Raw genomic sequence first — 22,908 nt, forward strand, 5'->3', positions numbered from 1 at the left:
GGCAGCCACAATATACACAGTTGCATGTCAAGGTTCCCCCACGTGTTATAACCAGCATTTTTAAGGTAGTACGTCAATGCAAAGCTAAACATCCACCACCGGCGCGCGAACAAGCAATCCCAGTTCCGTATAAACATATTGCAAGTTCTGACTAGAAATCTTTGTCCTCGGATGATCTTTTCCAAGTGTTTCTTTGTTCCACTCATAGCACTTCTCCAGCAGCGGCTTAGCCTCGTTCAGTCGATCCATCCTAACGTACGAAACAGCCAGGCCATTCATGACGCCCACAACGGTAGGATTCAACGGTGTATCCACGTCGCTTGCAGGCCGTATGGCAGCGAGAGCGCCTTGAAGGTGCTCGATAGCTTTGTCATAGTCTCCTGTGCGGTTGTACGTGATGCCCAGGTTGATGACACACTTGGCCGTCGTCTCGCTGCCGTCTCCGAGGTTTGCCTTTGCCAATTGCACGGCCTCCTCCTGGATGTCCATTGCCTTTTGTGTGTCTCCCATAGCTAGATAATCCACCCCGAGCATGTCCATTGCCGCTATTGTTTCAGCGTGGGCTGCTCCGCGGGTCCTTTTGCGACATGCAAGCACCATTTCGTGCAGTCGGGCAGCGTCTTCATGGCGGTTCAAGTTGGCGTAGCTGTTGGCGAGGTTATGCATGCTAGTCGCGGTGGCGGCGCTCTCTTCACCTGTTTCTCGTTTCATGATTTCCAAGGCTTCTTCTTCCAGCTTGATGGCATCGTGGTTTCTACCCTGGCCTTTCAGGTCAAGCGCGAGATTGTTGAGAGATTTCGCTGTCTCTTTGTGCGTGTTTCCAAGGACTTCGCGGCGGGCTGAGAGAGCTAGTTGGTCTTGTTCCTCTGCGTCGTTGTATTGTCCTAGGGACCGGTAGTTGAAGGCTAGTTTTGTTCGACATAGTGCTGTTTGAGTGTCGTTGTTTCCGAAGTTGGGCTCGGCGAGTTTTATTGCTTGCTGGAGGGATTCACAGGCTTTGGACCATTCCTCGTTGTCGGAATAGTCGTCGGCGCTGCGGATGAGACCGGCGATTTGGTCTTTAATTTCTTCAAAGGCGGATGCCATTTTGATGTTGATGCTGAAGTTTGAGTGAGATGCTTTATTGTTTGGAAATAGGTCCATGAGAGAGTTCTCACTTCACGTCATCGAGTTGTCATTTCCGGTTCCACTCTTGCTTTTGTTCGTATTGACCGTATTGAGCTGTTGCGGTTTGCCTTGTCAAACTCATTCATCAACAACTCGACTCAGTAACGAAATTTTGCCATTCAGTAAAAGAGCCTATTTTGAGCATATTATTGAAGATTAATTTGTGATTCTTTTGCCATTAAGCTTTGGGTTTTGGAGCACCAAGCATCCTAAGTTTGGTAAGCATCACCATGTCTCTCAACTCTCCAAGACTCCAAGACAGTCCCCCTTTCATTTGCAATTTTCATATCACTTCTTTGCCAGCACAAACATGTCCATTTCCTCAATTTCGGTTGAAACCTCGTATCTCAAATCTTGACAATCCAAACCCCCACGTGGGAGAGATTCGCTGGAATTTGGTGCGACAAGGTTCTCCGCATTTGGACGAAACGCAAGTGGCTGCGGGGAAGCCGGACCGACAGGAACACGATGAGACGACATTCACTCGCTCGCTTGAGGATGGAAATCCGAGACCTCATTTCATTGACTAGGATGAATTCTCTACTTACCCACAATCATATCATTTGAACATCTAGTACGGAACCTTTGGTCCCGATAACGGCGAAATAGAAACCAGGGGCTTTCTTTGCTTGCTACTCATCGACAGATTTAACCAGGAGCTTATGAACATCCCTAATCCGAGCTAGCAGTAGATCAGTTGCTCTTACAGTCCTTAAAAGCAAAAGGTTTCAGCCTGGTCATTTACGAAGCACATCCAGTTCAACATGGTTCGTCTGCAAGTGACAACCGACATGAGGCCAATTGTTCAAACCTCACCCTATGTTGGGGGAACAGCCAGCGACAAGTACCGATTCACTGTTCTCGCAGACGGTGTCTTGAGATACGAATGGGCTCCGGACGGCAAATTCGAAGACCGTCCGTCGGCATTTGCTGCCCAGAGAGAGCAACACAGCATTCCTGATTTTCGATTGCGAGAGACGGAAAGCTCGTTGGAAATCGTCACTTCTCGCTTTCACATGACGTACAATAAGCAGGAATTTACACCATACGGATTTTTTGCCGTTGTTCATGGATATACCAATCATACTTGGCGATACGGAGAGCAGGGAGAGAATCTCGGAGGCACCTTTCGGACACTCGACAACATCGATGGTCGAGTTGGAGTTGATCCTGGAGTTGTGTCTCGGGATGGTTTTGCCAGCATCGACGATTCACATACAATGCTTTTCACAAAAGATGGCTTTGTGGCTCCACGCCAACCTGGGAAGGACCGCATAGATGGATACATCTTTTGCTATGGCCGAGATTATCGCGAAGCTGTACGGGCTCTGTACAAGATATCCGGTCCACAGCCGCTGCTGCCGCGTTGGACGCTCGGAAACTGGTGGAGCAGATACTACGAATACACTACCGAGTCGTACCTGGAGCTCGTGGAGTCGTTCAAGGACATTCGTGTTCCGCTCTCGGTTGGTGTCATTGATATGGACTGGCATCTAGTCAAGGACCCTCGTGTCGCTGCTGCAGGTGTCACCGGGTGGACGGGGTATACTTGGAACAAAAACTTGTTCCCCAATCCAAAGACTTTCATCAAGGCCCTTCATGACAGAAAACTCAAGATATCTCTCAATGAGCATCCCGCCGAAGGTATTGCCAACTATGAGGAAATGTACGCGGCCATGGCGAAAGCCCTCAAGTTCGATACGTCAAATAAGGAAACCATCCCGTTTGATTGTGCGGATCCGACGTTTTTGAAAGCTTACTTTGACATTCTCATTAAACACTTGGACGATGATGGCCCTGATTTCTGGTGGATCGATTGGCAGCAAGGTCCGTATTCTCGACTACCGGGCATTGATCCATTGTGGGTGCTGAATCATTTTCACTATCTGCACAATGAGAGACTTCAGGCTGAGCGAAAGCCAAGTGATGGTGGTGGTAGTCGCCCAATTATATTTTCTAGATATGCTGGACCAGGCAGCCAGAGGTATCCAGTTGGGTTCTCGGGCGACACTGTCATTTCCTGGGACTCACTCAACTTCCAGCCCGAGTTTACGGCAACTGCGAGTAATATTGGTTACGGGTGGTGGAGTCATGATATTGGGGGCCATATGCTAGGCCTTCGGGACGATGATCTCACGGCCCGTTGGGTACAGCTTGGCGTTTTGTCCCCCATTATGAGACTGCATTCCACGAAAACGAGATGGGTCTGCAAGGAGCCGTGGAAGCTCCCTGCTGGCTCTGGTGACGGCCCCCGAGATGTGGTTACCAAGTTTATGCGTTTACGCCATCGGCTGATTCCCTACCTGCATACCATGAATGCGCGTGCTGCTGAAGAGGGCTACCCGTTGATTCAGCCCATGTACTGGGAGTATCCGAATCGCGATGAAGCTTACAAGGTCCCGAACCAGTATTACTTTGGTACGGAGATGATTGTCGCCCCAATCACGTCGCCGCAGAATACGACTACCAAGACTGGCAAAGTCAAGGCATGGCTACCACCCGGCCGGTATGTTGACTTCTTCACTGGCGTTGTCTACGATGGCGACAGGTTCTTGTGGTTGAATCGTACGCTGGACAGGGCGCCTGTGCTGCTGAAGCAGGGGGCTATTGTGCCACTGGATGCAAATTTGGAGCCTGGAAACGGGTGTGACAACCCTGATGGATTTGAAGTTGTGGTGGTGGTTGGTGCTGATGGCAAGTTTGATTTGCTGGAAGAGGACGATGCGAGTCAAGAGAATGCGCAGCGCAAGCCAGTTTCCTGGATCAAAACTTCCATCTCTTTCACTCAATCAACAGGTACAATATCGATCCAAACACCTGGGAAAAGCAAGTTCTCGAAAGCTCGAGACTGGAACATTCGTCTGCTAGGGTACAAACCCAAGGGCTTCCCAGAGGTACAAGTCAATCAGAAATCTGTCCGCATGGAAAGCACACCAGAAGACAACGGAGTGTTAGTAAAGGTGGGCGAGATTCCTCCGGGCGGAAACGCAATTATTAAGATTGGGCCGGTTGTCGAGCCGTCCGTCAATGACCCTCTAGCTTTGGCGGACCCGATTGTGTTTGCTGCACAAATCGGCTACAAGACCAAGGAGGCTGTTGATGATATTTTGAGTCCAAAGGGTGTGTCTGGTGCAGTGCGGGCTTCACAGGTAGATGCGACTGACATGGATGCCGACTTGCGACTGGTGTTGAAGGAGTTTTTGCTGGCGGATAGCCGGACGTGAAAAGATTGCAGGTTTGGGTGTAGATGCAATATTGGTTGATGGGACTGGAAATGTGACGTGTCTTCCATTAGTGACAAAAGAATACACTCGTATCATTATCATTTCTGCTCTTCTTTGGAGCGAACCGCCTTGCTATGTGGCCACCAGCAGTGCAGAATAGGGACTGGAGAACCAACTTAATGTTTCTGGGTCAAGGTTTCATTGTGTTACCCAACAATGAGTCCTGAAGAAATCTTCTCCGCAGTTCAATGACAAAACTGTTTCACTCTGTTACCGTGCTGTTGGTCAATTCTGGTCGGGTACCACTGCCGTCGACGCGGCCAAGACATCTGGACCACAATAATTTAGCATGGGTGGAACTGGTGATGGTGAAAGACGCCGTAGAGTGGTCCGGGAATAGTGAGCAAGACGGTTGAAACATGTTATATCGCTAAAACTTATGGTCATTTTATTTCAAGGTATAAATTTATTTGCCGACAAGCTCGCTTGCATTGTAGCTTTGAAGCATGTTTTAGCTTGTTGCTTCTGCCAGCTTCTCCTAGTCCGTACTCCGTGGAGTCGTCCATGTTCTTTAAAGATGGGTTGCTCCTTGCTTCTCCACATGCAACTGTTTCCCGTCTTGGCCGCACCTTCCAAAACTGGCTACCGGCAGCAAAAAGATGTGACAAAGAATCACAATCGTCATTTCTCGCTGTACTTAACCTCGACCTCGGCCTCGCGGTACACGGTGGGAGCTTTTTCTACCAGACATTCACAGATATTCCCGTCCCAACATGATTGTCGGTAGCCTATGTGTTGCGCTTGCTCTGGCGGCCAGCCCGGTAGTCGCCATACTGCCGGGTGGCATGTCATTGCAAGGAGCACTTGGAATGATGCCTGGTGATGACGAGAAACCCATAGGTGTAACAGGGAGCTCAAAGATTAAGGCATACAACATGTCTGTGCCAATTGACCACTTTCACAATGAAACAAAGTATGAGCCTCACTCCAACGATTCTTACAACCTCCGGTACTGGGCCGACACTTCCCACTACAAGAAGGGGGGACCTGTTATTATCCTGCATTCGGGAGAGTTCAACAGTGAAGGTCGATTACCCTTTCTCGAGTACGGCATCGCGTCCATTCTGACCAAGGCGACGGGAGGTGTTGGCATCGTCCTTGAACACCGGTACTATGGAACCAGCTGGCCGACCAAGAATGCTTCTACCGAAAGCTATCGCTTCTTGACCACTGACCAAGCATTGGCTGATACTGCTTACTTCTCCAAGCACCTCAAAATCCCGGGGCAGGAACATCTCAACTTGACTTCTCCCGAAACACCTCACATTCTCTATGGTGGCTCTTATGCAGGAGGATTCGTGGCCATTGCCCGAAAAGTGTATCCCGATGTCTTTTGGGGTGCCATCTCCTCTTCCGGCGTTACAGTCGCCATTGATAACTTTTGGCAGTATGGCGAAGCAACTCGACACTATGCGCCGGGTGAATGCTCACCTACCATCCAAAAATTAACCGACATTATCGATCACGCGTTGCTAAACCGTGACCCTGAGCTCTCAAGAGAAATCAGGACGCTGTTTGGGCTCGGAAGCCTCATGCAGGATGAATTCGGTAGCTACCTCATGGGCATTCAGCCCAGTCTCCAAGGGACCAACTGGGACCCTGAGCAAGATGGAATTGATTTTGGCGCATTCTGTGCCATTATAACTTCCGACTCCATTCTGTTCCGGAGCACACGGCATCTTCTAAGCCGCGTTCGAGCCGTTGTCGAGGGCGCTGGCTACGACGGCGACAGCAAGCGACTGACTGTCAGGATGCTCAACTACATTGGCTATGTCAAACAAAATGTCAAGGGCAGTAGAAAGAATTGTAAAGGCGAGAAGAAACTGCGAGAGTGCCTCTCGGCTCGGTTTGAAACGGGCAGCATTGAGATTAACAAGGATACGTGGCACCGCAGCTGGTTGTACCAGACTTGCACCGAGTAAGTAACGCCCTGGTTCATAATAATGTCAAAATCCAGGTCTAACATAGATGGAAAACCAGATGGGGCTACTTCATGAACGGAGCGGGCACGCCCAAGGACCGCCTCCCCATGGTCTCCCGAGCTGTGACCGCTGAGTTCAGCTCGTATACCTGCAAGAGCTTCTTCGGAATCAAGACTCGCCCCAATGTTGAGATTATCAACAAGCATGGCGGATTCAACTTCAGCTATCCGCGAGTCGCGCTCATTGATGGTAAGCAAGATCCGTGGCGAAGCGCAGGCGTTCACGCAATGGGTCTGCCAGACAGGCTGTCGACGTATGAGGAGCCTTTCGAACTCATTGACTGGGGGGTGCATCACTGGGATGAGAATGGAATCAGTCCCTTTACCGCGGGTAATGGAGAACTTGGTCTACCACCTCCAGAGATTTGGGAAATACAACAGAAGGAGGTCAAGATTGTGAAGCACTGGTTAAAGGAGTTTAAGAATAAGGATAGGCCCGGATCTGGGCCAGAGCTTTAAAGGAACACAGCCATGAATAGGAGTAGTGAACATAAATGGCTCGTTGTCAATATCCAATGTCGTACATAACGCTTTATGGTAGCTCAAGCTCAATGGGACTCTTTTGCATAGATCACGACTACTCAACGAGCCAGCCCATTGCTTCTAGCAACCGCTCCAACCAGTCCTTGGAAGCTGCCAAGTCAGGACATGTAGTCCAAAACCCATGTGGCAGTCCAGCATAAACATTCATCTTGGTCTGAAGTCCAGCTTCTTCAAGCAATTGTCTAAACAACAGAGCTTCATCTCGCCGTGGATCCCAGCCACAGATAGCAAAATACGCTTTCTTCGCAATGCCAGCATGTGACTCAAACAGCAGCGGTGATAAACGCTTATCTTCTGGCGGCGCGCCATATTTACCTAACTCAATCAGTTCCGGCTGCTTGGAACGAAAAGGAAAGAAATACTAAACATACCAGCAAAGTAGTCAATAGACTTCCTCGTCAACCCCGGCGCATCATTAATCTCATCCACACTCAGTATCCTATCCCTATACTTCTCCGGCCGAACATCAGGGTGGCAGAAACTTCCCGCCAGGAACACCACCCCCGTTATAGGAGGGGACAGCTCCTCCCGCAACGCAAGATGAGATATCCCCGCTGTGAAGTTTGCGCCCGCCGATGTACCGCCTAGGATGAAGGCCTTTGTGAGGTCCGTCTTGAGTTTTGCTTGCCCTGTTTCAGAAGCGACCTGCGAGGAAGAGGTTAACTAATGCGATCTATGGGGGGGTGGGAGAGCTGTACCCATCTGAGGACGTCGAATGAGTCTTCGAAACCGACGGGGAATTTGTGCTCTGGGGCGAGTCTGTACTCGACGTTTATGACGGCGATGTTGATGTTGAGTGCGATGGCGCGGCATGTGGAATCGTCTGTTTCGAGGCCGCCGGTGACGTAACCACCGCCGTGCATGTACATTAGTAGAGGGAGTGGTTCATTGGAGGTCGATGTGCGGCGGTAGAGGCGGATGGTGATGTGGTCGTTGTCACGGATGGGAATGCTGAGTTCGGTGATGGAGAGGCCTTCTTGGGGTGTAATGGGATCGTGGGCGCGGTTCATGCCGACTACGCGTGTGTTTGGGGGGAGATTATTCGGAAACTGGACTGGCTTTTTAGTTGGTGGTGAGATTGGGTGTGAGTGAGGGACGTACGTCAGTCCATTCTGGGTCGGGGTTTGCGAGATATCGGTATTCGGCCATATTGTGTGTTGGATGGTGGCGATGTGTTGTTGGTGGATGGTGAGACTTAGAAGACAGGATCAACGATAGAGTTTAAAGTGGGAGAAGCGATGACTGTCTTTATTAAAAATTTAGGCTGTTGCTGACGCTGCTGGATCAAGGATGACCTAGTCATCACGGGGATATCTCATAGGCTATTTGATGGGAAAGTGGGTGAGCGAATGGACTTAGCCTGTGGAGTTTAGATGCTTATTGCTGATGTTGGATCAGATAATCTTATCAGATTGAGTGTGCTGGCGTGCAAAGGTTCGACATGGAGGTTTGGTAGGTGGAGTTGTTGGACATGTGGCGATGGCCCCGTTTAAAATATATGCAACTGGAAGAAATGAGAGAAAATGGGCAAACAGAGATATTCATTGATGGAGATCAGGATTGTGATTTCCACCCGCCAATGCAACGGAAGTTGTCATTGAATTGATATGTCCATTAAAAATAGTTAGATTTCTTGGGAGCACTAGCACGTCCTCATACTGTCAGACAGCTCACTTACAAGTAAAAATATGGCAATTGGAGTGAATAGGCTAATACTTGTAAATTCTGACGTTGACGAAATATCGACTACCAAGCATGTTATCGCCTTGCTGGTCTCGGATGAGAATATGCAGAGCTGACCTCCCAAAAGGAACATTGAACCTTTGCAGCTCCGCCATGCAAGTTGTGTGCCCTGCGATAGTTCACTTGTGTAGTCAATGGATGGCGTGGAAGTTTGGCAATTCTGCAACTCAACAGTCATGGAAAAAAAAAAAAAAAAAAAAAGCTATGATACGTGTACAAGCTCACACTAAGGGTCCTGGTTAATTGTTGACTTGAATGGCAGATGGTTGGAGAATAGACACCATTAATCCTCCACAATCGGAGCTGTCCATGCCAGGGTGGGTCCTTCAATGTTTTCCATATGGACCTGCCCCTCCATCGAAACCCCTCCATCCCCGAATCGGCAGAAAGCTGTGCATGTCCCATAAAATTTTTGAGATGCCTCAATTCCGACTCACTTTCCCACGGCAAATCCACTTCCTCCATAAACGCGTCCGCCTATAGCCTACCATGAGTCCCAAAACCCCCGTTGTTGGCCTCCTCGGCGGAGGTCAATTGGGTAGAATGCTTTGCGAAGCCGGTGCTCCTCTCGACGCTCAGATTGCCGTGCTCGACGTCGACAACTGCCCTGCCAAACAGATCAACAGCAACCGTCACCACGTCACCGGCTCATTCAAGGACCCTGCCAAGATCATGGAACTTGCTTCCAACTGCGATGTTCTCACAGTCGAGATTGAGCACATTGAGACTGAGGTCCTCGAGGAAATCGACACAAACGGCGTCCAAATCCGCAACCCCGATGGCACAACCACCACCAAGAAGGTCGCCATTCACCCTTCTTGGAGAACCCTTCGCCTCGTCCAGAATAAATACGAGCAAAAGGAGTACCTGAGCAAACAGGGTATTCCAATTGCTGAACAAATGGCCATTGAAACCGGGGACGCCATGCTCGCCTCCATGGAAGAAGCTTCAAAGAAGTTCGGCTTCCCCTGGATGCTAAAAGCCAGAAAGGATTCCTACGATGGTCGCGGCAATTTCAAAATTTCAAACAAGGCGGACATCGAGCAGGCTGTCAAGGAATTTGGTAACCTGTCGTGTTATGCTGAGAAATGGGTCCCCTTTGAACTGGAGCTTGCCACCATGGTCATACGAACAGAGGACGACAATGGCAAACTGAAACGCGTTATTCCCTATCCCGTCGTCGAGACCGTTCACGAGGATAATATCTGTTCTAAGGTCTTTATGCCTCCCCGGAATGTACCTGAGGATGTCTGCAAGAAGGCGCAAAAGGTTGCAACGTCTGTGGTAGAGAAGCTCTGGGGTAGGGGAGTATTTGCGGTTGAAATGTTTCTGACCAAGGACGGGAGCATTATCTTCAACGAATGTGCTCCTCGGCCGCACAACAGCGGACACGCTTCCATTGAGTCCGTCCCATATATGCAAGTCAACCCACTTACACTACGCCTTGGCTCTTAGCTAACCTTTACCTAGGTCCCAGTTCAAGGCACAGCTCACAGCGATCCTCGATGAGCCTCTCCCCGAAGTCTTGGAACCTCACGTCTCATCCAGTATCATGATCAACATTCTCGGTGGCGCCAACCCCGATTCCCACCTAGCTCTAGTGGAAAAGGCCAAGTCCATGTACGGCAAGAAGACGGCAGTCTACGTTCACCTTTACGGCAAGGAGTCCAAGCCCAGTCGAAAGATTGGTCACATTACAGTCACCGGTTTTGGGTCAATAGCTGAACTAGAAGAGTTTGCCCGGCCATTACTGAAAATGACTGATGGCATCCGTCTGGATCGCCTTCAAGCGGCAAGCAAGGCTTTACGTCCCCAAGCTGCACCGGCCTCACAAACGCCAAAGGCTGCAAAGGGAAACCCCTTAGTTCTGGTCACGATGGGATCCGATTCGGATTTGCCAGTTCTCAAGGCTGGTATCGATATTCTAAACCAATTCGGCGTTCCATGGGAGGTTGATATCACTTCCGCACATCGAACACCAGCCAAGATGGCCCAGGTAGCCATTGATGCAGCAGATCGCGGTATCAAAGTCATCATCGCGGCGGCTGGTGGCGCAGCTCATTTGCCCGGCATGTTGGCAGCGTATACACCTCTCCCCGTCATTGGCGTACCTGTCAAGGCAACACACCTAGATGGATTGGACTCTCTGCTTAGCATTGTCCAGATGCCCGTACGTAAACTCCGGCCCCATTGTTTATTTCCATTTTGAAGAAGGTTGGGGCTTTACTAACATATTTTTGCAGCGCGGTGTCCCCACTGCCACAGTGGCCATCAACAACTCCACCAATGCTGCGTTACTTGCCATCCGTTTCCTCGGCGCCTTCATCCCTGATTTACTGGAGAAGATGAAGAAGTATCAGCTGGAGATGGAACAGCAGGTCAAGGACAAGGCCACCACCCTGCGGGACATTGATGTGGACGCATATCTGGCAAAAATGGGTAAGAAATAGGAGTTAGACATTTTGAAAGCAAATGTTACGAGTGGTAATGCATGTTGGGCATTATGGGGCTGAGAGGGCTGTGTGGACCGGCGTTTCGTGGCAATATGATTTGGATAGACAGCAATGAAGACATGAATTAAGACGTTACAAGCGACAATTACCATGATGTAGCACGACCCGACATCAAACTCAACTACAGTCCCATCAGCTGGTGCTAGCATGTTGGTGCCTTCGGCAAACATTTGAACGTCACAACACCGGAATCAGATTGACGGGTTCAGCACCGCCAACAATGGTCTGCAATTCGTGCAAACGGCCTAACGGATTAATGTTCGGAGCGATTGGCTCATCAGCTCTGCCCTACTCGCTCAAGCTTACAAGCCCAATGTGCTGGGGCACTTGCCAGCAAGATACACCCATCCTACATATGTAACCGTTCGCTTGTCGTTCATCACCCCCATCCAATCGACTTATAATTATGTCACCTCAGGCAGTTTTAGTCTTCATCGCGCAGAGTAAGCTCTTGGCTGTAGTTCCCTTTCCATAGTCAATATAACACCACTAACAGCTTGCTGCCGGAACTTCGCTTCGAAGGGGCTACGTTCACTACTCGGATGCGACTTGCCTTGAGCTGTTCTCCAGCGCCCTCGTGGGCCAGGAAACATGCCCCAGTATGTCCTACAAATAGCTTCATCTTTCAGCTCATTGTTTGTTAGTCTCTAATTCATCCAAAGACATACTATCCACGTCGTTGGAGCGGAACACCCACATAGACTGGGAAGATGTCATCGATTTTGTTGACCCTTTTGGTGACCGTCGAGGTTGTGTGTTTGACAGCGTCTGGATATTCGACATTGACAAAAAGGTGCTATTCCTCAGAAAACGATATCAATTCAGTTTTGTCTCCCTTGAACTTGCTCAGAGACGACTGCTCACTCTGGACGACTTTACCCTGCTTGACTTACCTAGCCCAGTACCAGCAGAGGAGGAGCTCTCAGGGCAGTACTGGGAGCCTAAATTGGATCCCCTTCCGCGGATAAAGTCACTTGTTGGCAAAATGCTTCGCGATTTTGCCTACACTTGGCGCCATGTACTCAGGAGACCAATGAAAACTGCTACATTTACGAAACTCGCATATGCCACCATCTGGATATCAACATTGGATTTTACTTTGATAGAGCGCATTGGATTCGAACATGTCTCTAGTAGTCCTCGTGGGCCGTATGTTGATGTGGTTGACCTCCCAAGCTGGGAGACGCCTACGGCGACTCTCGTTCAAGTCGGAACATCATGGTTTGCTCTTGAACAAAACTTTCGAGAAGGTTTTGAGATGGTACGGCGTCATATGGCCAGTCTTACAGAAAGTTCTACAACAAATATGAGAACATATGTCATCCTGACTCTTCGGCAAGTTGTTCTCTGTAAGTTCCAAGGGAGTGAACTTACCTGGACAGGGCCCGAGACGCTCTTTGGAGACGATTATAAATCCGATACTGCTATCGACATGATTCTCTGGGCGATTAATACGACCTCCACCGAGCCGGGACCCAGTGCAATGAACTCTCTCCCTGTTGAGATCCAAGACAGGATTCTTTACTATGCAACAACCAGCCCTATTGCGTCGGCCAAATTAGGCTGTGAGTTTGGTGTAGGATCGCCCTTCACTTGGAAGGAAAGTGGTTTGCCGATTACTCTCCAACCCAACAAAAGACACAGAACGCAAAGTTCACCAGTGGAATCCCAGATTTACTTCGGTGGAGTGATGAGCGGCTTATCTTATAAGGGGGAGCGCAGAGCCCAAGTAGTAGCTCCCATTCTACCTATGCCCTATCCTCTCGGGCCGCGTAGATAATATGCGATGTCAACATTGCCCCGAGTCATGGGGCCTGATATCTTGCAATCATGGGCGCTGGTAAGTCAGTCGAGACGGGTGGTCTGTCCTAGATGTTGAATCTGACTGTACAGCGCTTGTTGGCTGGTGAAGCTTTTCCATGTTAGCATGCAATCACAATGAGAAACAATTAGTTAATACATATATTCATGTTGTTTTAGCATGTTATCTTCCCGTGCATACACATCGGAAACACCCGAAAAAACATCATCATCACAGATCGCAAACGCCGAACATCATCATTTACCACCAACAATATCTCGGAATCCATCGTAGCCACGCCTTCAACCCGCAACAGCCTTCTCGTCCAATTCCTCAGACGAAGCCTTCATATTTTCCGACCTAAACTCATCCACCTCCGTCTTCCTCCACTTCCTCGCCGATACCCCCTGCTCAAACAAAACGTCCATTTCTCCCGCACTCCTACCCTTCGGCTCCGGCAGACGAAAATACGCCCATACAAAGCTCACTAACGCCAAGGGTGCCCATACAAAGCCTCCCTTTCCGCGTAAATTCCAAGCCGTGGGGTTTAAAATCGGATTATTGAGAAAATTGGCGCCAATGGAAATGATGTTGTACGCATTTCTCGCCATGGCCACCGTCTTGATACGCAGACGAGTAGACGGTATTTCCGTCACCATGCAGTAACATACCGGCCCAACCGTCACGTCATACACAAACGTAAATATCATCAAGAGAGTACCTGTGCCGTACGCAATGCCCTCTCCAGGAGCAGGGATGCCGAGAAACCCGACAAGCATCAGAATGGCAAACATGATGCCCAACCCCCAGAGATACAATCTTCTCCGGCCGACGTACTCCATTGCCCACCACGAGCAGAGAGTCCCAAAGAGAGCGACGGCATTATGGCCGAGGTTGAAGTTGAATGCTTGCCGTGTGCTAAAACCAGCTTGCTCCAGGAAATACAAGACGTTGCCGCCAAACCATATGCCGCATGTGACTTGGACAATCCAGACGCAGCAGGTGATTTCTGTTCGGCGAAGATCAACCCCCGTGAAGAGGTCCTTGTATGAGGTTCCTGCGCTGACAGCCTTTTCATGGGCATTTGTGTGAATCATCATGGCGACGTTTTGATCAACGTCATAGTCTGAGTCCTTGGCTGAGACCATTTTCCGAAGCGTCTTCTTAGCATCTTCGATGCGGTCTTGGCGGACAAGCCACCATGGGGACTGGTATATATTAGTATTAATATCTTACACAGCAATTATGGGGTGTTGCAAACCTCTGGCGCGAAAAAAATGCCAACGATGATGGGAATGGGCCAAAACCACTGGGTTGCGTACGGAATTCTCCATCCCCATTCATCTGTTCGTTCAAGAAGGCCAGTCAAGAGACCTGCAGAAATCATTTGCCCAATAACCCACTTTCACCCTGTTAGCTACCTGTCGTAAATCATCTTCACCAGGAGAAACAGTGCACTTACACACATGTTGCAATATGTAGTCAGGTAAGGCCGCAAAGGCATCGGACTAATCTCAGCAGCATACGTTGCCGTCAATGTCTGAAATGCACCCCAAGGCATACCACACAATATTTCCCCAATGAGCAGCATCGTCAAGTTTTGTGCAAAGAACATGATGAATATCACGCCAATCATCATGACCTGCGCTCCAAAAAAGGTCTTCTTATAGCCGTACCGGTCGGCAATAACACCAGCTATCCAGAGGCCAAAAATCTCACCTACTTGGACCGCGGCCTGTAGCCCAGATTGCCAAGTGGCCGTAAGTTGGTACGTTCCGTCACCAACTGGCTCGCCGAATTTACGCTGAAACTGGGGATAGCCGAAGAAACCGCCTAGGAGGGAAGTATCGTACCCTTCCATGATGAGCGAGAGTGACATGACCATGGAGAAGAAGGCCGGTTTGGGGTACATGCGGATGGCTTGGAAGAAGGTGAGTTTCTTCTCGAATGCCGTGGCCGCTGCGGCGTCTTGAGTAAGGTCGCCTAGGTTGGAGACCGTGTTGGCCATTTTCACGAGGACGGTGTCATCGAGCTGAACTGGCCGGGTGGCAAGATGACTTGTTTCAATGACATCTTGTTGGCGAGGAGTGCTTGCTGCCTGTGTTTCTTGGTGGTTGGCCATGCTGATTCTCCTCGTGAAGTTTGGCTACATGAGTTGCAGTTTGGTTACGCGATTAAGAACTTTCCGGATTATTTGAACATGAGATCTTCTGGGGACATCTCCCCTTGATAAACTTGCAACAAGACAGTTGCAACTCCTCAACATCGGTCATCTCTCCACCGAGTTCAAACAAACCCCAAGAACTGAACCAATCACCACAGCTACGCATGCCGATTTGGCTGAATATTCAAAGCCACATCTTTTCCCAGTAAACTGGAAAAGACATTGTGACTTGTGGGCACCAATCACTGCTTTCATTTCAAGTGCAAACTAGTTTCTTAGTTTACATTTACCCCAGACTGTCAGACTTCGGCCCCGCTATCCCCGAGCGCTTGTCTCCGACAACGCAATCCTGTGTATCCGAATGAATGGAATCCTTGTGGTAAGTGCTATTGGTGCGGCTGTCATATTCTATTGAGTGGCTTATATGGGGGTCAGGAACTAGTTGTGTTGAGCAGCTCAAGTCTTTCGATGTGATCAACACAAAGACCGAGTTATTTCCAAATATTTCTTAGCGTCACCCTCCAAGGGATGGGAGTAACAGAGAGGCACAAAGGGGAGAGCTTACATAAACAACTTCCTTCAAATGGGTTTAGAGTGTTGTCATCCTATCAAAGTTGAAGTGTTATACCTTATTCGGCCGAATGACACTCCCCCGTGGTTCATTTGTTGTGAACTTGTCGTCGAATTAACCCGTAGCGGCCCACGTTTCCCTTTCGGATGAATCCATTTCGGATTGATATTTGAAGTATCACCGGGTTCCTCGGCGTATGTAGGTGTGTCCAGCCACATGATTGGATCCAATGTGCCGACTGCGTAATGCAATTCGGCTTCTCCTTGCCTCCTCTTCAATTGCATATGACCAAGATGGCCATTTCAATATATCGGCGTCATTGTTTGCTCTAGTATTACACGATATTAGGGCTTTTGATCCACTAACTTGGACAAAGTTTCTGTCACGGGTTCTGCCGTAGAGGCCGGTCCATTATAGTCAAAGCTTATTCCATAGCCAGGAAAGGGGAATATGTCAAAGAAGCTATCGTGGGCGTCTTGAAAAGCAGAAAGAAATGTACTAGAAGCAAGTCAACTAGTGGAATCGAGAAGATGCATCGAAAAGCTCACCCAAAGCCTCTGACGACGTCTCGTAGCAACAATCCTAATGCAATACACGAAGATACTAACACCTGAGGGCATACCTACCACCAGCAACACCACGATAACATCATTTGCTTCATACCTTGGTACCATTTCCAAATATGGAAGAGCATCTTTTGCAGCTGTCCAATAATGAGTACGAATCAGGAGCTAGGTCCCATTGCTTGAAGAGCTCCTCGGCACTTCGCCAGGAACAGAAACGCCTCTCTGCCGAGTCAAACTCTCTAACTAGCTACTGCGAAGTCCCTCCGGGACGTAGTAAAGGAGGAAGCTCCATGAAGTTCAGCAGCTAGAGAAGCATCCTCCTTCTTCTTAGTTCCCGATTGACTTTATTCGACAATGAGTCAAGGGCCAGGGGTATATAGTCTGCACCATCCAGCTAGCATAGGCCGGCCACACATATTTTCATAATTGGCACTCGAATTGTAGCTCCATCTCAGCTCCCAAACGACTGTTCTTGGAAACATATCGACCATTCACCTCCCATAGCCTCGCAACTTTCAGTCACCATTGAGGAACCTGACGTCACACATCCAAACTAATCAACATGGACGGTTACACAGACTCTCCTGGCGACCAAAGTGCGACCACGGCATCTATATATCCATCATACGCCGACGAAGCTGCTTTTGTCACAATACCGTACTCAGACACTACCGAAGCCGAGCCTCCCATCCCCTTGATACCACCAAAGAGTCCCGAAAGAGACTCAAGAGAATGCTCCGAAGAACCTCTTCCATCCGTCACGGACGATTCGGCGTCATCCGTATACGCCGAGTCTGAGAACCCTACATTAAAGGAAGTCATTCAATCAGTCGAAGAGCACACGTGCACCAACCCACCTCCGACAGCAGAACCCATGTCAGCATCCATCTACGAAGTCGCATGGGATGAAATGTTCCCCGCCGAAGAAATATACGACGAAGCAACGGGTCTACCAGCTTACATCGCGCCGTGGATTATTCGAAGCGAATCCGACGACGAGCAAAACGCAAAGGTGGCAGACTGGAAGCCGGCGCCTCTCGTTCCTCCACTGAGGAGACGCCCAGGCATAGCCGAGCAGATGGGGAGACCTCTGCCGAAGTGGAAGCAAGGAGGCGACGTGGAGTCCGTAACTAGCCAGACACCGAAGAAGAAGCGCAATTTCTGGATGTCGTTCCGCAGGAGCAAGAAGGCTCTGACTGCGTCTATCACTGGTTCGTCGCAATCACTTACACCATTGAAGAGCACCGAATCTTCCAATCCAAAGACAGACAGCTCAATTGCTCAGCCGCAAGGTTCTGTTTCATCTCTAATTAATAATGGTAAGAGTGGCAGGGGTCGCGAGGATAGTGTTGCGAAAGTCGCCGTTGAGAATGCTGGGAAGATGGACAGCATTGCCAGTCGTCCGAAGTCGTTGGTGGTAGATCCGAGCGATGGGAAGTATGGGAATGGTGTGTCCGTTGAGGAAGTCGAAGTTGCGCAGATGGCTAACCCGAAAGAAGAGGTTGACGAGTTTGTGTTGAAGCGAGAAGTGGCGGGGAGTCATAAGATCACCATGGCGATACCGGAGGGGAAGATATTGAATGATGAGTTGAGGGCGAGGCTGTGTTGTTGAGCTGCTCTGGTGTTGAGATTGGAGATGGGGGAGGGGAAGGAAACAGAGGCAAGGAAGGAAGGAAGGAAGATGATGATACCCGAGAAAAAATTTAAATGTACATGTAGTTTATCAGGTCAGGGAATGCACTTACAGATGGACAATTCACTTTACTATGTTTAAGGTAAACCTTTTAATCACATACTATAATAACAGTCTCCAATTATCCATGTAGTGATGACTTTTGAAAAGAAATGAGACGGTGGAAATATTGAATGTTATGCTTGCATGCTCATCAGTCTCGTTTGGCAATTCAGATCGCTCCTGCCTTCCGAATCGTGGACATAGTCGTCAGATGCAGCTAGATCCCTGTTCAACCCCAACTCCAATCCACATCCCCGCATGTCTCGCGCTCAAACATCTTCACTTCTACATCAATTGCTCAATATCGGCAATCCAGAATCTGATCAATTCAAAGCCATTTATTGGTCTCCCCCCAGGTATTCTTAGAATGGTCATTACGCACTCCAACATGGAGTATTACCCCTGATCGTAACCAATCTGCCATGGCCACAAACTCACACCAAAGCAAACAACATGCGCCTTCTCAACACTCACACTCTCGTCCTCGAGAAATTCAACGGCGCAGAAGAAAACATACCCCCCTACGCAATCCTATCGCATACATGGGACGACACTGAAACCACATTTGAGGACTTGTGCGCCACACCAACTGAGCGTCTTCATCATCTGCCACGGTTCCAAAAGGTCAAACAGAGCTGTGTCCAAGCCAGATGCGACGGCTACAAATACATATGGATCGATACATGCTGCATTGACAAAGGGAGCAGTGCAGAGCTCTCCGAGGCAATCAACTCCATGTTCAAATGGTATCAGCAGTCTTCAATTTGTTACGCCTACCTCAAAGATTTCGAAATACCAGGAGGACAGTCACTGGAAGCCCAAAGACACGCGCAAGTCACACTACTTATTGGAAACAAAGACTTTTGCTCATCACGCTGGTTTGACCGTGGCTGGACTCTCCAGGAGCTGATAGCCCCGAGACATGTCGTCTTTTTTGACAAGAATTGGATTGGATTTGGGTCCAGAGATGAGACTCTCTTCACCGCCATATGCGATCGCACCAGAATATTACCTCAGGTCTTTACTAGTCGGCATTGTATGTGCTCATCGGCTTCGACTTCGGGCGCACTGTCGGTATTGCGGAGTGGGAAGTGCAAGGGGTGCAATGCCAGAGACAATCTTCCCGATATCCTGGGGTCGCTCAATGCCGCCATCATCATGAACTGGGCGACAAACCGGTCCACTACACGAGTTGAGGACATGTCTTACTCACTGATTGGATTGTTCAACGTCAACCTACCATTACTCTACGGCGAAGGAGACAAGGCCTTCATGAGGCTTCAAGCAGCCATTTTGGCACGGAATAACGATCACTCCCTTTTGCTTTGGAGGGAAAAGCCAGAAAGGGACGAAGCAACATTTAGTCGCCCCGGCTGCCTCTCGAGATCTCCCAAAGGATTCGAGGTTGCCGCCCCTATTGTGCCTCAACGAGAGTATTACGATTTCGATAATGAAATGGTTCCGAGGCTCGCAGTCGGGCTGGCTGACAACATGGAACCGATCGAGCTGTCAGAAACTGTGTTGAAGTTGACCCTTTGGTTGTGTCCATGCAAAGTGGGCTATCCGTTTGGCGATCGTTCTAACGTGGAGTTTGACGTCCAAAAAGACTGGGCGTTGGGGATTTTAAATTGTCATAGTGCTTCAGATTATCTCGTTCGACCAGCCATTCTCGTCTCCCATATGGGTGCCGACTTGTATCGTCGAATAGCCTGCGACTCAATCTTCTTGGTAAATCCTCGCAGGGTGAACGGGAATCCTGCTGCCATAACCCTTTCGGTTTATAATCGAACCCCGAACATGGAGGACCCCGATTCGAGCTGGACGGCCATCCATCAGGTCGCCATGAATGAGTGCGAGCAAAAACGCGTCAAGCTACTCGTGCGTCCTAGCGGTCCCAGTCTTCTTCGGTCTTCTCCCAGGGGGATAGATCATACGGCTTCGTCAATCGACGCCGTTTGCTGTGTGGTTAACCAGCCGCCTCGTTGCAGGTATAGCGTCACTGTTAGTGTAATAGGAGGGTATCCGAGAATATATTCTCATGATTCCTCTCCATCCACTGTACCAATGCTTCGAAGCTTTGTCAAATACAGCTGCAACCGGGGGTTTGGTCTAATAGGCGGTGTTCATCTATTCGAGCTTAGTTTGTCCACCCTGACATCTAAGGTCATGATGTACATCATCTGGGGTCTATATCACGACGAACCAGGCCGGCACCGCCATGCTCAGCAAAACAATGTTGGAGTGCCTTGGTGTCGAATTCTGCGGGCATCTCATTTCGCGAAAGACGCGGGTGTCCCTATCCTCGAACGGGGAGTAGACGATCTCCGGTACCAGAAGCAACTTCACGCGTGGCTGGTGAAACGAAGCGCGGATCCGTTTTGGAATGTTGATGATACCGCTGGCGTTCGGAAACAAGTAATACCTGATCTCAGTTGTGACAGGCAGTCTGGAGGCGACAGAATCTTGGACCTGTTTCCGGATGCAAAGATGCGCCTGGGCTTGAGTGCCCGCATGAATATTGTGCATGGCTTGGGCGTTACATCAAATGATATTGAGCTGAGCTTTCTGACACCTGATTGCAGAGGTTGGCAAAAGCAGATGTTTGACGGCAGCCCGAGGGACCAAGAACCGGCATAGGTACGCTCATCAGCTTGACTGATCGTTTTCAACATGATTGGTCAAACCAAGACAATGCATACTGGAGTAAAATGGCAAGTGCTGCCATTTACTTGAGAGACAAAATAAAGCTCCCGCGATGAGTGCGACTGAAATGCCTGAGCACGAGACGACTATAACACCATTCACCAACCTATTGTCTTCGACAAGTAGGCAAATGTCACTGTTCGCAATTCAGACGGGCTAAATAGCAGGCGTTGATCAATAGCGTCCGGTGGCAATTTCGGGAGATTGGCAAGCCCTTGGCAGCTAGCAGAAAAGTGAAACAGTCCAAGCCGACACAGCTATTTCCATACTCAGCGCTCCAAGTTTCACAGGTGATGCTGGACTCACCAATTGCGCCCATCTTCATCAAGTCTGGCTTCGTTGCTTTGGGGGCTATTGAGCAAAAAATATCCAACTGCGAATTGCGTTAGACTCGCGATCACAGTAACATTTGATCTCCTGACAGCGGGCACAGCCGAGCAGCTACGCAACTGTCATGGGTGTCAAGGGCCAGAAAAACATGGCGAACAGGGGCAGCGTAAGATTGTCTCGTCCAATCTCTCATCCCCGTTCATCCGGTTCGAGTGCTAAGATTGAGACCCACGTGATGAACCCGGCTTAGTCGACATCGGGGGAAATTACAAGTTGACAAGCCTGCCGCATCCGCATTCCATCATCTTTTGCGAAAAATATCTCCAACAAGGACGTCGCAAGAAGCAGGCGTTGCAGAAGGTGCGTCGAAACGAATCTATACCGCCGAATTGTCGGCTGGGGTCGTTGTCGACCACGTTCTCTCGTGTATCTCCAATTCCCCATCTATGACGCGCCTGGGCCAGCAATCGGCCGAGTACGGGGCACGTTGAGGCAAAAAAAGCAAAAACACCTGGTGTGAAACGGTCGCTCAATTGACCACAGTCCTTCCTTCTGGTTTCTTTTATCTAATTTTCCTGTATCATTTTGGTTCATAAGTGCTCTACTCTGCGGTCCCTTACTCAGCTTTGCGCCCAAGGGGCACAAGATCGACATGGCCACGCGAAGAGACGCAGCCAACAACGGCTCAAGAGGGCCAACTCCGCAGCCGCCGTCAAAGGCAAACACAAACTCAAACTCAAATACCTCGGGATCCAATCGATCAGGCTCCACGGGCGGGAAACGGCCAAACAATACGTCAAAGTCGAAAGGCGTCGCATGGGCAGACGACAAGACGGCATCAAAACAACAGCAACAGCAAGCTCAGGATCAATTGACCTTTTATCGCGAGGGAACACCGCCTCCTCTGGACGATGACGGTTATCAACAAAGCAGCTTGAGCACTGGCCCGCACGCAGCCGGTACTTACACATACGATTACAGCTACGACCACGTGGCTCCGCCCGCTCCGATTCCTCAAGTGACGATATGCGGCGTGCGAAAGCGTGTGTTTTGGATCGCTATCGGCGTAGCTATTCTTGTCGTCGTGATCGCGCTTGGTGTTGGCATTGGCGTGGGAGTGGGCTCGAAACATTCCTCAACATCGAACGGAGACAACGCCACAAATAGCCTCTCCAGGTATGTCTCAAACAACTTGTACAGCCGAGTGTTCCACAGCGTGTTCCACCGCGTTGCACGAACATGCAGAAATTTATTTTAGAATGCAATGCTAACCACTGAGGTTGTTTTATTCAGCGCCTCCATCCATACAGTCACACCCACATCAATAGCGGTCGAACCCACGCAGACTGCACTGCTGGCGTGCCCTGCGGCGAACAATACCAAGTACGAAGTAAAATCGGTCAAGAAGACGTTTCTACGGGTATGTGGAGTCGACTATGTCGGGAGTGGAGGAGCAGTCGACTTGGGCGTTGTGTGGACAGCCAGTATGCAGGATTGCATGAACAGTTGCGCGGGTTATACCAACTGTACTGGCTGTAGCTGGGGTGTCATTCCTGGTGACGGAGGCAGCGACCATAGATGCTGGCTGAAGAGCGACTTGAAGTCTCCTACTTCTGTTCGGAGCGGGTGGGATTTTGCCATTTTAGAATGATGTGTTGGTTGCGGGACCGTCTGGATGGATGACGGGCATTTCAGTTTCAGCGTGTTTATTCTTATACCTTTTGGCTGTACTATATCTACGACGGGCATCTGCGGCATGATGTAACGACTACCTACACAGAACACACATTAGATTCTTTAATACATG

The 22,908-nt window shown here is 49.6% G+C and overlaps 9 protein-coding genes across 9 annotated transcripts; 6 read left to right on the plus strand and 3 right to left on the minus strand.

Annotated features, from left to right (window-relative positions):
- Positions 1–84: 84 nt before the first annotated feature.
- On the minus strand, positions 85–1,086 carry VFPPC_01777 (TPR domain-containing protein; the record flags this gene model as incomplete). The annotated part of the gene is made up of 1 exon (XM_018281548.1): positions 85–1,086. One exon carries the CDS (start codon positions 1,084–1,086, stop codon positions 85–87), a length of 1,002 nt encoding a protein of 333 aa, XP_018150312.1.
- Positions 1,087–1,931: 845 nt separating this feature from the next.
- Positions 1,932–4,391, plus strand: VFPPC_01778 (alpha-xylosidase; the record flags this gene model as incomplete). The annotated part of the gene is made up of 1 exon (XM_018281549.1): positions 1,932–4,391. One exon carries the CDS (start codon positions 1,932–1,934, stop codon positions 4,389–4,391), a length of 2,460 nt encoding a protein of 819 aa, XP_018150313.1.
- Positions 4,392–5,164: 773 nt separating this feature from the next.
- Positions 5,165–6,891, plus strand: VFPPC_01779 (extracelular serine carboxypeptidase; the record flags this gene model as incomplete). The annotated part of the gene is made up of 2 exons (XM_018281550.1): positions 5,165–6,369; positions 6,432–6,891. 2 exons carry the CDS (start codon positions 5,165–5,167, stop codon positions 6,889–6,891), a joined length of 1,665 nt encoding a protein of 554 aa, XP_018150314.1.
- Positions 6,892–7,009: 118 nt separating this feature from the next.
- On the minus strand, positions 7,010–8,124 carry VFPPC_01780 (potassium transporter protein; the record flags this gene model as incomplete). Its single annotated transcript, XM_018281551.1, has 4 exons — positions 7,010–7,290; positions 7,347–7,620; positions 7,674–8,024; positions 8,077–8,124. 4 exons carry the CDS (start codon positions 8,122–8,124, stop codon positions 7,010–7,012), a joined length of 954 nt encoding a protein of 317 aa, XP_018150315.1.
- Positions 8,125–9,207: 1,083 nt separating this feature from the next.
- Positions 9,208–13,011, plus strand: VFPPC_01781 (phosphoribosylaminoimidazole carboxylase; the record flags this gene model as incomplete). The annotated part of the gene is made up of 6 exons (XM_018281552.1): positions 9,208–10,121; positions 10,189–10,888; positions 10,962–11,157; positions 11,650–11,674; positions 11,754–11,830; positions 11,894–13,011. The coding sequence occupies 6 exons, from the start codon at positions 9,208–9,210 to the stop codon at positions 13,009–13,011; spliced, it is 3,030 nt and encodes a 1,009-aa protein (XP_018150316.1).
- Positions 13,012–13,334: 323 nt separating this feature from the next.
- Positions 13,335–15,154, minus strand: VFPPC_01783 (MFS alpha-glucoside transporter; the record flags this gene model as incomplete). The annotated part of the gene is made up of 3 exons (XM_018281553.1): positions 13,335–14,240; positions 14,294–14,434; positions 14,495–15,154. 3 exons carry the CDS (start codon positions 15,152–15,154, stop codon positions 13,335–13,337), a joined length of 1,707 nt encoding a protein of 568 aa, XP_018150317.1.
- Positions 15,155–16,895: 1,741 nt separating this feature from the next.
- On the plus strand, positions 16,896–17,945 carry VFPPC_01784 (hypothetical protein; the record flags this gene model as incomplete). Its single annotated transcript, XM_018281554.1, has 1 exon — positions 16,896–17,945. The coding sequence occupies one exon, from the start codon at positions 16,896–16,898 to the stop codon at positions 17,943–17,945; it is 1,050 nt and encodes a 349-aa protein (XP_018150318.1).
- A 576-nt stretch (positions 17,946–18,521) lies between these two features.
- On the plus strand, positions 18,522–20,705 carry VFPPC_01785 (HET domain-containing protein; the record flags this gene model as incomplete). Its single annotated transcript, XM_018281555.1, has 1 exon — positions 18,522–20,705. One exon carries the CDS (start codon positions 18,522–18,524, stop codon positions 20,703–20,705), a length of 2,184 nt encoding a protein of 727 aa, XP_018150319.1.
- Positions 20,706–21,753: 1,048 nt separating this feature from the next.
- VFPPC_15431 (PAN domain-containing protein) lies at positions 21,754–22,752 on the plus strand (the record flags this gene model as incomplete). Its single annotated transcript, XM_018293184.1, has 2 exons — positions 21,754–22,277; positions 22,395–22,752. The coding sequence occupies 2 exons, from the start codon at positions 21,754–21,756 to the stop codon at positions 22,750–22,752; spliced, it is 882 nt and encodes a 293-aa protein (XP_018150320.1).
- Between the last annotated feature and the right edge of the window lie 156 nt (positions 22,753–22,908).

Source organism: Pochonia chlamydosporia, chromosome 1 (genome assembly GCF_001653235.2).
Source record: "Pochonia chlamydosporia 170 chromosome 1, whole genome shotgun sequence".
In the NCBI taxonomy this organism is placed as follows: Eukaryota; Fungi; Ascomycota; class Sordariomycetes; order Hypocreales; family Clavicipitaceae; genus Pochonia; species Pochonia chlamydosporia.